Here is a 12053-nt window from a genome sequence, read left to right as displayed (position 1 = left end):
CCGGACTCTTTTCACTCCAAAGCCGCGCTGCTGTGGTACATGCAGGGTGGGGTTTGTCCTGCTGAAATAAGCAAAGCCTTTTCTGGCATTATGTGTAATTCAGTCATGATGGTGCCTTCACAGATAAAGCTTCACAGAAAGCTCATCTGTTGTTTTTTTCTCTGCATCGTTCACTTTTAGCTCGTATTTGTGGAAGAAGTTATTTTCTGTGTTCACTGATAACCGTTTCCAGAAGTGTTCTGGAGTCCAATCAGGGATGGTTGTCTCTTTTATCTGAACGCAGTCGCACCTCAGAGCTCGAAGGCTCACGGCAGTTCAGTTTTGTTCTTAAATGAGAGGACGGTTTTGTCCACACGTCCTTTCACAGTGTCGAACCTCTTCATCGGATGTGGTTTTGTGCTGTTTTCGTTGGCTTTGCACTACTTTCTCTGCCTTTATGCCTCTGCCCCAACTTTTGTTGCCAAGCTGGATTTAAAAATGATCGAGTTTTTAACACACCATGTGCCATCGCTGTATAATTTACAGATGGACGTGAAATTTAGATGATTAATAAATCTTTGATTTCTGTTTTTTAATCTTTTTCGAAGCAGTTTTGTCGAGGCAGTTTCCTCTTATAGCATTTACCATTTTCTGCCCAGGCGCCTGAATGCAACGTATCTCCCCATGTCCTCCCTGTCCCTCCCCCTCTCTTCACCCTCCAGCATTATTCCCTTCCCACTCCTCCCCCCTGCTCCCTCCCTTTCCTGTCGGCCTCTCAGCAGAGGATGTGTCTAGGAGAGAGAGAGTGTGTGTGAGGGAGAAGAGGAAAGCCGTTAGTAGCATGGATATGTGCCCTCTCTCCTCCACCCTTTCTTCTCCTTCCTCCTCTCCTCTGCCTCCTCTCTGGCTCTCTTCGCCCTGGGCACCCTCACTGCCGGCCCTCGGGGGGAAACGGAGTCTGGTCTGGTGGACGGGCTGCTGAAAACTGAACTTCAATGTCAGCTGGAGACCAGAAGAATGGTGGTGACAAAGCTGAAGGTAAAGGGACACAAACACACTTGGCCACACATGCACAAACACACACACACACTTTGCCTGCTGACAGTATTTCTGAATGGCCAACACCCACTTCTTCTAAAGTCTGAGCAGCTATAAACAAAGTGGAGCAGAGCATGGTGCTGCAGTCTGACAGAAATGAATGAACTCTGCAGTGTCACAGGAATCAGGTTTACATTGATGTATCGATTCGTGGGCTTTCAATGCATGATGAACATCTGCCATCAGGTCCATCCTCATTCAGAGTGATGGAGGATCCTAACTGAGACCAGGCTGAGTGTTTTCTGAGAGCACAACACAGCTTCTTCTGTTTTGAACATAGTTTTAATGTCCTCCGGTGATCTAAATGCTGTTACACTGGAAAAAATGCCCCTCCAAAAATAAGTAAGAAAAACAACAAATACAAGACGCTTTTGCTTGAAATAAGCAAAACAAATCTGCCAATGGAACTAGTGAAAATCGGCTTGTCAAGATTTCTTGAATTAAGATGTGATATTTAGGACTTTTTAGATAAAAGTGATCTTGAAATTAGCTTAAAAACCTCTTCAAATGTCAAAAAAAGCTTGTTTCATATGACATGTGACTCAAAACAAGATATTCCAGATGTATTGTCTTCAAACAAGTCCCTATATCTGGCTGAAATAGAACTTGTTAGGCAGTTGTGTCTGATATTAAATGTAATGAGAAATTTGGACTAGAAATGAGACAAATATACTTGGTAAGACTTAGATTTTTTCCAGTGTACACTGAGCTCTCGGTCCTGTCACATGCTGCTCATCTGCAGACCGAGTTGGCCCTGTTGTCACATTCAGGATTGAGTTAAAATTTCCACCAAATGAGACTTGTTACAGTACTTGGAACGACTTCGACTTTAGAACGTAACTACTCGGCATTCCCCAGATGAAGATCGTGTTGTGCAACTGAGAGCTTCCCTTCTGTAATTAAAGACACCTTGAGGTGGAGTCAGAACTCAACTTTAAATGTGATTAATATCAAATATTTTCTCCCCTAGATGTGGAGAACAATGTGTTATTCTTGTGAGGGAAAGATTTAAAGGCGCACGGTTTATTTTAGAGTCCACTTCCTTAACTTTAGGATGATGCAGCAGAGGCTGGAACATCCTGACATTCATCTTAAGTTCATTTGTCACGATGAGTCTGAACCAAATATTTTTCTTCCCGCCAGTTTAAAGTCTTAAGATCCCAAAGAGTTGGGCCATTTTGGTGCAATGTGACAGAAAAGTGACAAAAATGTGTAATATCCATTTCAAGAGATAGAAAACTAACACATTTCAAAAGGAAAGTGTACTTATAATGTTTCAAGCTGCACTGCAGAGAATTGGCTGGTTATGGTCTTCACATGTAGCAGGTTAGGAAATATTTTTGAGTTCTGGTCTGACTTGAGCCATTTCACTGTGTTTTCTACTTCTTTTTCACATCAAATCATGAGAAAATAAGTCCAAAATAACATGTAAATCAGCTGTTCGCTCATTTAGCATCTTTTCTGTCAAAGTGATGATGAAGGTGGGGACGCTTTGGTTTCCATGTCACAATGAAATGTGTCAAAATCCCATTTCGATCGTTGAGTGAAGGAAATAAAAACCTTTAGAAGTATTTGCTAATCACCTGCATTTGTGGTAATCTATTGAATATTCATGACGTATCTGACGAGGTTATCTTAGGCCGCAGCACTTTTTGAAGTAACCAGTTTGCAAACGGCTGGCGGGTAAATGAGTAATCTGTAGTTGCAGCTCTGAACTCATCAGTTTTGTGCGGAGCAGCTGTAGTTTTAAGCCCCTGCTGGTCTCCACCCAGCAGCATTACGGTGGACTGATCAGTGTGGGGATGTTGTGTTGTCCTCTGTGCCTCCAGATTTCATGACACTCATCACTTTCCTGCACGCGGAGCTCAGTGGTTTATTGTTTTGCAGAGTTGCTGATGATGACGTTTCAGCGTCAGATTCGGTCTGGCTGGGTGTCCCATGACCTCCCCTGAGACAGAGCCGGCCCTGTTTGTGTAATTGAGACGTTTAGTCGGATATGTACAGCCAGACTCGTGACACTTACAAGGACTTCTGACTTTAACTCCAACATCCAGCGCTGTCCGACAAGTCTGTTCTGTGCACATCTGTGCACATGTGTGCACATCGCTCTCTGCCGAGCCACTAATCACCGTTTTATTCAGTTAAGACCACTAAAGATGTGCAATTCAAACGGACTCATGGCTGCCTGTTCGAGCTGAGAAACGGATAAGAAATTGTATCCCGCTTACCTGACTCGATGGCTGACAACAGAGCCTCTGCTATAAAAAGATCATCTCCATTAGGAAGTCGGGAAATGGTTGACCCGGACCGTGCAGCTCATCCCATTCACCACACATCAGTGCTGCTGCTGCAGCATTTTGTTATGAGCGATGAAACATGGGTATGTAGCTACAGAAAGGCATAATTATGTCCTCTAATTATCATCAAATAGAAACAGGAAGTGTCACATCAACACGGTCTCAAGCACGCCCTTTTAGGCCTGAGTTTGTTGACATGTTAGGTGGGTAAGTTGGCAGAATTGGATAAAAGCAGCTGATTTTTACTGAGTATCTCTGAGTGTGCACACAGTTAAGAGTGAAGTTCTGTCATCCTGAAGAAAACATAAAGTATGACAATTCTCAGGCAAGTTCTGAAACATCTTTTGATTTGTTAAATTGTTATTCTGATAGGGTTTCAATCAAGTTTTTTTTTTAGCAATGGACAGTTGAAATTATGACAATCTGAGAGAGTAAATCCCAAATACACCTAATGTCTGCATGTTCAGTTATTTACTGAGTCATGACCAGAGGTGTCAAGTAACGAAGTACAAATACTTCGTTACTGTACTTAAAGGGGAACTGCGGTATTTTCAACATTAAGCCTCTTTTCTGAGTCGTCTGCAATGTTTTAGAACCCCCCTCACCGCTTTTTTGATGTTTACTGCTGTCTCCGGTATTTGCCTAATTTTGATTCTTCTCAACCTGCTTCAGAACGGCAAGTCATGCGCATGTCCAAAAAGGTCCGTAAAAGCACCATAAACGTCCGTTTTCAAAATCATCAACTCACCGGAGTGGTTACTGGTGTGCACTGGTAATCCATATCAAATTCCGTTGCGAAAAGTTGCTTCTGTCGTGTTTTATTTGGCAGCTCGTTCATGCTCGCACTATTTTCTTAGCGGTGGCGGAGTAATATCAATGAACATCCAGTACAAAATGTCAAATAAAACACGACAGAAGCAGACCTGATTCTGTCCTGGAAATCACTGCACGGGCTCAGGAACACTTCCAGAAATCACTGTCTGTGAACACAGCTCATCGTAACGTCCACAGATGCAGGTTAAAGCTCCGTCATGCAGAGAAGAAGCCACATGTGAACATGATCCAGAAACGCTTTCTAAATGGACTGAAGCAAAGCAGAAAACTGTTCTGTGGCAAATTTAAAATCATGGACGCTGCGTCCTTCAGACCAAAAAGAAGAGAGACCATCCAGCTCCCAGTTTAAAAACCCTGCCTCTATGATGGTATGGGGGGGAGGACTAGTGCCTGTGGAACTGGAAACCTGCACATCTGGAAAGGCTCCATCAATGCTGAAAGGTACATACAGGTTATAGAGCGACATCTGCTCCCATCCAGATGACGTCCTTCCACAGATTTCTTCACATATTTCAGAACTTAACCACATTCTGCACCTATTCCAACGGCATGGCTTCATAGTATAAGGGTCCCGGAGTTGGACGACCTGCCTGCAGTCCGGTCTGAAAACATTTAAAATGCAGCAAAGAAAGACCCAGGACTGCAGAATCCTCTTATCAGACAAGAACAAGGTCCAACAGTCCTCTCCCAAAGGTCCAGCAGCTGGTCTCCTCAGTTCCAGATGTTGACAGACTATTGTTAAAAGAAGAGGGGAAGCTTTGTCCCAAACGTCTCTCTTTCAACATATGATATGCTTTCTGTTCTACTGTGAATTAACATTTTTGTTTGAGATTTGCAAATGATTGCATTCTGTTTTTATTGATCAAATCCAGTCCAGCTTCATGTATAAAGCACTTAAATATCAAATCCAGTCCAGCTTCATGTATAAAGCACTTAAATATCAAATCCAGTCCAGCTTCATGTATAAAGCACTTAAATATAACCACAATGGAGCAAAATTGCTGCACAGAGTATATATTTACAGTTTAAAGAGCGTCCCAACTTTTTTGGGGGGATTGCGGATGTAATTACGAGAACGCTACCTCTGAATTATATGTAATTATATCTAATCAAATCGGATTAAATCTAATTCTCTCATAAGAAAGTCAATTTGTGGTAGAAAGTTCACTGAAAATCATGGGAGAAAAATGAGAAACCCATTAAGAATAAAAACATGAAACAAACCAACACATAATAATTCTTGACTGAGGACTTCCCAGCTGGGTACAAAACCTTTTAGACACTCTGGATTTCATTTCTCCAAACTCTTCTTGGCAGCAGGACGGCTGTTGCAACAGAAATGATTACACTGATGAGTAAGTTCAGCTTTACTTGGAGAGAGATTGGCCGGTTCTGTCATGGGAAAGGTTGTGCCCCAGTTTCAGAAGACAGTTTAAAAGCACTCATCCACTTTGAGCCAAGTTTGTTCAATTTCCCAGCAGAGAGCTGTGAAGCAGTTATACTCATAGGTATATGGTTCCCACTCTAGCCACTCAAAAAGATTGGTGAAACTAACACCCCTCCAGGTGGACTGGCACCCCTTGAGCAAGGCACCGTACCGTGCTCCCCGTGAATAGCTGCTCACCGCTCCAGGTTGGCATCTGTCTCTATGGCTGTGTTTGAAACCGCATACTTCTCCTACTACTCATACTAACTTTTTGAGTTAGTAAGCTAGAAGTTCCCGGATGCATACTAGATTCGCCGAAATGTTGAGTATGCATCATGAGGTTACTACTCATACTCAAACTACCCAAGATGCAACGTAACGTGACGTCGCCGATCGTCATTTCCTGTCAAAACGGCAGTTTCAAGCTAGCTACAACGAGGGTAGGTTCACTTCCTGTTTTCAAAACAAAAGCACCAATTGTATCGTAATGGCTTTCCCTGTGATAAAAGGCAACGGGTATTTTATTTTGTGAAAATAACCGGAAGTGCAGAAGTGCGTTCTGTATGTAGAATACAGAATGGAAGTATGCAGTATGTGGTATGTAGTATGCAGTATGTAGTATGCGGTTTCGAACACAGCCTCTGAGTGTGTGACCCTGTGCATATGTGTGTCAAAAGGTGCCAAAAGTGTGTATCTTAATCCTGATCCGTTTGGTTTGACAGCCTCAAACCTAAACTGGAATTTAAATTGTAGAGACCCAATTTTCAAATAATTGTTAAAGGTTTCATTCAGTGTTTTCCTATGTTTCAGGTGAGCTTGCAGACTTTATTGATAAAACACCAGAGTGGCTCGTGTGTCGCTGTGTGAGAGAAACATGAACTCCTTTTCTATGTCAAATTTATTTCTAAAGCACATTTAAAACAACACAAAGTAAAGTAAAGCGCTGTACACTGGAAAAAATAAAAGTTTTACCAAGTATATTTGCCTCATTTCTAGTCAAAATATCTAATTTCACTGAATATAAGAGACAGCTGCCTAACAAGTACTATTTCAGCCAGATATAGGGACTTGTTTGAAGACATACATCTTGAATATCTTGTTAAATGAAAGTCTTGAAAACAAATTGTTTTGAGTCGGATTTCATATGAAACAAGCTTTTTTTTTTTACCTTTGAAGAGGTTTTTAAGCTAATTTCAAGATCACTTTTATCTCAAAAGTCCCAAATATCACATCTTATTTTAAGAAATCTTGAGAAGCCGATTTTCACTAGTTCCATTGGCACATTTTTTTTGCTTATTTCAAGCAAAAACGTCCTATATTTGTTGTTTTTCCAGTGTAGAAGAGAAATAAAAGCAACAAAATCCACAGTAACACAGAAAGGAACAAAAGGTGTGAAACCAGTTCTTAAAAAAGTTGGATATTATCCTCACAAGTAAGACATAAACAAAACTCCAGCCAAATACCAGTGAAAAGTTCTCATAAATAAGTCAGTTGTTCCAGAGAAAAAGAGCAGCCAGCACCATCGGCTCCGTCTTTGTGTCTGAATCCCAGAACATAAAAGACCTCGAGGCTTCCACACTGCTGCATGCTAGAAATTACAGTTTAAACAGGCAAAAAGCTGGAAAACGCTCTGTGTTACGCCCCTTTGCAGGTGGTAGGTGGGATTCCCCGGCTGAGGGTCTGAATAAAGCGCGCCCGGTCATGTTGCTGAGTCTTTTAACGTTGGCTGGTTTTTAATGACAAACCCAATTAGTTCTTAATCCTGTTCGGAGTGCGTTCTGTGTTGTGGGTCTTAACATGAGTGAGACACCAAAACGACAACATTTCACCATTACTGTGAGCAAAAGCATCCTGTTTCTGTTTTTTTTTTATACACAGAGAAATCTGTTTCTGATGAATTTCTGATCAATTCTGGTTACCTGATTATTGATTAGCACCTTCTGTTTAATCTTGTGCCCACAAACTGCACATATTTAGTTAATAATTGTTGCAGATATCATCTGGAAACAATGAGATTGTGGCCTTTTGGCTTATGAGAACCTGGTGTTTTTTTAACTACACGCTTGATAAGATTGTTATTTCCATGACATATTTAAATTCTGAATTCTATTTCACGATCATTAATATCATATTTAAAGACAATCATAGTTTCTTTATTGTCGCGGTAGTTTTGCAAGACTTTGTTGATGCTGCTGTTGATTGTGTTGCTTTTGGACTTATTATTTGGCTGAAATCAACATAATTTAGAAGCACACTTGCAACAGTATCCTTGTTTTGGTTGGAGTATTCAAGCTTTGTGGTTTAAGCTTGTCAAAACTGCAATAAATAGCTATTCGTCCAGCCATTTTCTCTTAATCCAATTCAGGGTCGTGGGGGGACTGGAGCCTATCCCAGCTGTCATTGGGCGAGAGGCAGAATTCCCCCTGGACAGTCCATCACAGAGACAAACGCTCAACCTTTGGGTCCATTTAGAACCGACAGTTAACCTAACATGCCTGTTTCTGACTGTGGGAGGAAGCCAGAGTACCCGGAGAGAACCCACGCATACACGGGGAGGACATGCAAGCTCCACACAGAAAGAACCCAGCTGGGACTCAAACCAGGAACCCTCCTCCTGTTAGGCAACAGTATGACCGATCAAGAGTTCTGAAATCAAGACAAACTGATCAAAACAACCATAAACACGGCGTATATTATCTCAAAATGTAGTTTAGTGTTATAAAAGTTATTCTAAATAGCTAACTGCGACCAGTTTTTCATGGGGTTTGAGGATAAGCTCTCATTAAATTACGAAATGTGCACGATTTGAACATTTCTTTACTTGATAAAGTCTTTTGCCTGATGATAAAGACGCTCTCGTCCTCTAAAGTCTGCACATTGCACTCCAGCAACACTCTCAGACTCTTAGGGTTGAACGTTCTGATCCGATGTAGCAAAATGAATGATATTAACTTATTTCGTGCAGTTGTATCACATGATACTCGGTCCATACTTATTACCCAGAATGCAGCCTGGGCAACAGATCCAGACAGAGCAACTGTTTATTGTTGAAATCTTTGCTGCTTCAGATTCAGATGTCCATCCTTTCTCTTGCGTCAGACACGGTGCCAGAGGCTGCGGTATGGCCAGAGGTGGAGAGGGCGGAGTGTTTGGCCCGCGGTGCTGCCCTGAAGTGGGCGTCGGGCGTTTTCTGTCGACCAGAACATCTGGAGCGACTGAGCCAGTACAAGAAGAGAGAAAGTCAGAGGACCACTTCCATTCACACCAGACTGAAGGTGACAACACAAACCACATCTGCATCCATCCATGTTCAGCACCTTATCCACATGGCGTCCCTCCTCTGTCTCCAGTCTATGGTCCAGTCGTACCTGGAGGGGGTGGGCTGGGGGCTGGAGCAGCTCCGGGAGGCCCGGGCCGAGCTGAAGGAGGTGTCGCACACTTTGAAGAAAGCCGGACTGGAGTCGGATCGAAACGCAGAGGATGTGAAGTCTCTGGAGAGGCTGAGAGAGGTGTCGGTCAACCACCATCAGCTGCTCGCCGCCGTCAGCAACCTGCCACGACTTTACTCCGGTGAGAAGACGCGCACCTGCACTTTATCATGTCATTTTTTAATATGTTAAAAGATGTTCAAATCCACAACAATGTCACGTATATTCCCACCAAAGTCTTAAAAATAGAATACAAGACGTAAAGAAAGGAAATCGAATAAGTAAACACAGCAAAACAGCAATGTTTTTAAACCTTATTTCGAGGTTGTTGTATTTCCAAAGAAAGAAAGTTCTGGATCAGTTGGTGTCGGCATATCCAAACTTTTTGTGACTGTATTACTTTCACACGTCTATGTGCAGCCAGGGCGACATTGTGTCCTCTGTAACTGAAAACCACATCTGAAACTGGTTGTAAGGGTGCAGTTTTAGAGGGCAGAGCTAAAGCTGAGGGGGGAAATTATTACTAATTATTTGTTGTAATAGTAGAAAATGTGTAAAACCTAAGTAAAAACAGAGTTAATTTGCAGGATTTGTAAATGTCATAGATGGATATTTTATTCACATGAGAACATACAAAACGTATTTAGCTACTTCATGAGAAATATTAGCTCGTCTCTGAATCTTTTGAGGCTATCGTGGACTGTAGATGACGGAATATTCCAAATCTTCACAATTTTCCCGTCTATGAACATTATCCTCAAACTCTTCACAATTTTTAGACACCGATTTTTATGTCCTGCAACCTCTGCCCATCTTTACTTCTGAGAGACTCAGCCTCTCTAAGGTGTTCTTTTTATACCCAATCGTGTTACTGACCTGTCTCCAGTTAACCTAATTAGTTCCTCCAGCTCTGTCTTAACTTATTTATTCAACCTTTTGCCCCCCCCGTCCCAACTTCATGAGACGTGTTGCTGCCTTTAACTCAAAGATGAGCTCATATATAACGTATGTTTTACACAGCATCCTAATTTTTGTAATTGGTGGTGTAGATAAAGACCTAAGGTCCAATCAATCAGATTTAGGTTGGTCTCTCTGTCCCTGCCAGTGTTGGACGATGAGGGTTCTTGGCTTTTCGAGCTATGTTTTTTGGATTCCATCCCTGAACTCTTTCGCACCTTTTTATCCAGATCTTGTAATTTAATTTGCACAAACGGGAGAGCAGAGTCATGTTCAAACAGGGATAGTGTTGAATAATTCAATTTAATATCAGGGAGGGGAAAATAGGGCCGTAGGAGGAAAAGGAAAAAAATGGTTTCAATCTTTTCTTTGGACTTATGAAGTGTGTAAATTCATTTCACTGTGCCGTTGGTGAATGGATGCAACAGGCAGCATTTTATATTATTCATTCTCTTAATAAAAGAGATTAGAATTATAATAAGCTTTCGGCAGAGCCTCAGAAAAGGCTTTTAAACTTCTTGCAAATTCGAGCCCATGAAATAGAAATGAAATAATATTTTATTAACATAAAGTGATGCTTTTGGTTATCCTTAAAAATATTGAAAGAAAACTTTATTGCTGCAAATGGGACTTTTCAGATCGATCTTCAGGTGAGAGAGTGTCGGTTTAGCCTCCGTTAGGCCCCCAAATGTGATACAATCTAACCCGATCATTTGAGGTTCAGTGTTTGTTGACATTGTTTCAAGAAACTATAGATTCGAGTCTGAGTGGTGAGGCTAAACTGGGATTATCTAAACTTCTTTTAGCTTTACTCCTGAGACGTCTTTTTGTTTTGACAAGCAAGCTTATATCTAAGAAATAACCTGATATTCACATTTGGTTCATGCGACTGTGCCTGACCAGAACATAGTGCCACTAACAGCTGGTTCTGGTTCTAAATCGTGCTCTGAAGACGTGCCATTTAACCTTAGAAGTGTTTTCACACCCATTCTTCGTCTTTTACACAAGAAGAATGAGCATTTGCAGGAAACTGGTGTAGGCAGTTGGACTCATTAACCCCAAGTAACAACACGAGGTTAACGCTGCTGTTGACAGTTAGAGGAATAAAAGTCTCCCCACCCCGCCTCCCCTTCCTCGACCTTTGTAGTTCGTAGCATGGTGTTGGAGACAGAACGGCTGGTGGAGTCCCGGCGGCTCCTGGAGGCCCACGCCCGGCTGATGGATCTGGAGCAATGGCAGGACGACATTCTCTGGCAGCTCCACGGGCCTGCTGGGACGGCAGGAAGTGCACTCGGCGCTGAGGACCAGGAGCTGGTGGCCAAGTATTTCTCTGGAGTCGGGCAGCTGGTGGACGCCCTGGGTGAGGAGAGCTTTGGAACAAAGTTTACTCAGTGATTTTTGATTTAATTTGTAAAGAAAACGGCCGGGTTTTTTGTTATATTGCATGTTGGCAGACAAAAGTAAACATCTTGAACACAAAACACACAGTGTAAACATTCTTAAGTACAAGATCATGATGCTGAAATGATGTAATGATGGGTATTAGCAGACAAGTATTTAATGAACTCTGTTTAAAGCAGGGCAGCTTAAGTTATGAACATAGTTCAGACATCTAATCACTTAAAGTCACTTAAAGGGATAGTTCGCCTCTTTTGACATGAAGCTGTATGACATCCCATACTAGCAATATCATTTATTAAATTTGACTTACCCCCCCGCTGCGTCCTGTGAGCCGAGTTCCAGCCTCGTTTTGGCGTTGATGAAGGTAGTCCGGCTAGTTGGCTGGGGCTTAAAAAATAAAGCGTTTTGCTTCTTAAAACAATATGCGTTCAAAAGAGTAATACATTTGTATCACAAAATCCGTTCAGCCGCCTGCCGACAGCCGCACCTGTTACGGTGTTTACTGCTCGGTCTGCACACCACGCAGTGATACGAAGGGAGAGAAAATAGCACCAAGCGATTGTGAGGTCTGACTTTTTCTGGATGAACGATTTTGTGATGCAAATGTATTACTCTTTTGAACGCATATTATTT

General features: G+C 42.0%; 1 protein-coding gene across 2 annotated transcripts in view; it reads left to right on the top strand.

The window, feature by feature from the left end:
- The first annotated feature begins 796 nt into the window (after positions 1-796).
- Positions 797-12053, top strand: part of exoc3l1 (exocyst complex component 3-like 1) — a 29186-nt gene continuing 17929 nt past the window's right edge. The window contains exons 1-4 of one of the 2 annotated variants that reach the window (XM_075470565.1): positions 797-1017; positions 8734-8909; positions 8985-9204; positions 11167-11379. In XM_075470565.1, the coding sequence (XP_075326680.1) occupies positions 975-1017; positions 8734-8909; positions 8985-9204; positions 11167-11379 (652 nt within the window). In that variant the 5' untranslated portion in view covers positions 797-974. Of the gene's footprint in view, positions 1018-8733; positions 9205-11166; positions 11380-12053 lie in introns of both variants that reach the window. The other variant, XM_075470564.1, reaches the window with a different exon arrangement.

Source organism: Odontesthes bonariensis, chromosome 7, assembly GCF_027942865.1.
Source record: "Odontesthes bonariensis isolate fOdoBon6 chromosome 7, fOdoBon6.hap1, whole genome shotgun sequence".
NCBI classification, from domain to species: domain Eukaryota; kingdom Metazoa; phylum Chordata; class Actinopteri; order Atheriniformes; family Atherinopsidae; genus Odontesthes; species Odontesthes bonariensis.
This window is presented reverse-complemented; position numbering and strand designations above follow the sequence as displayed.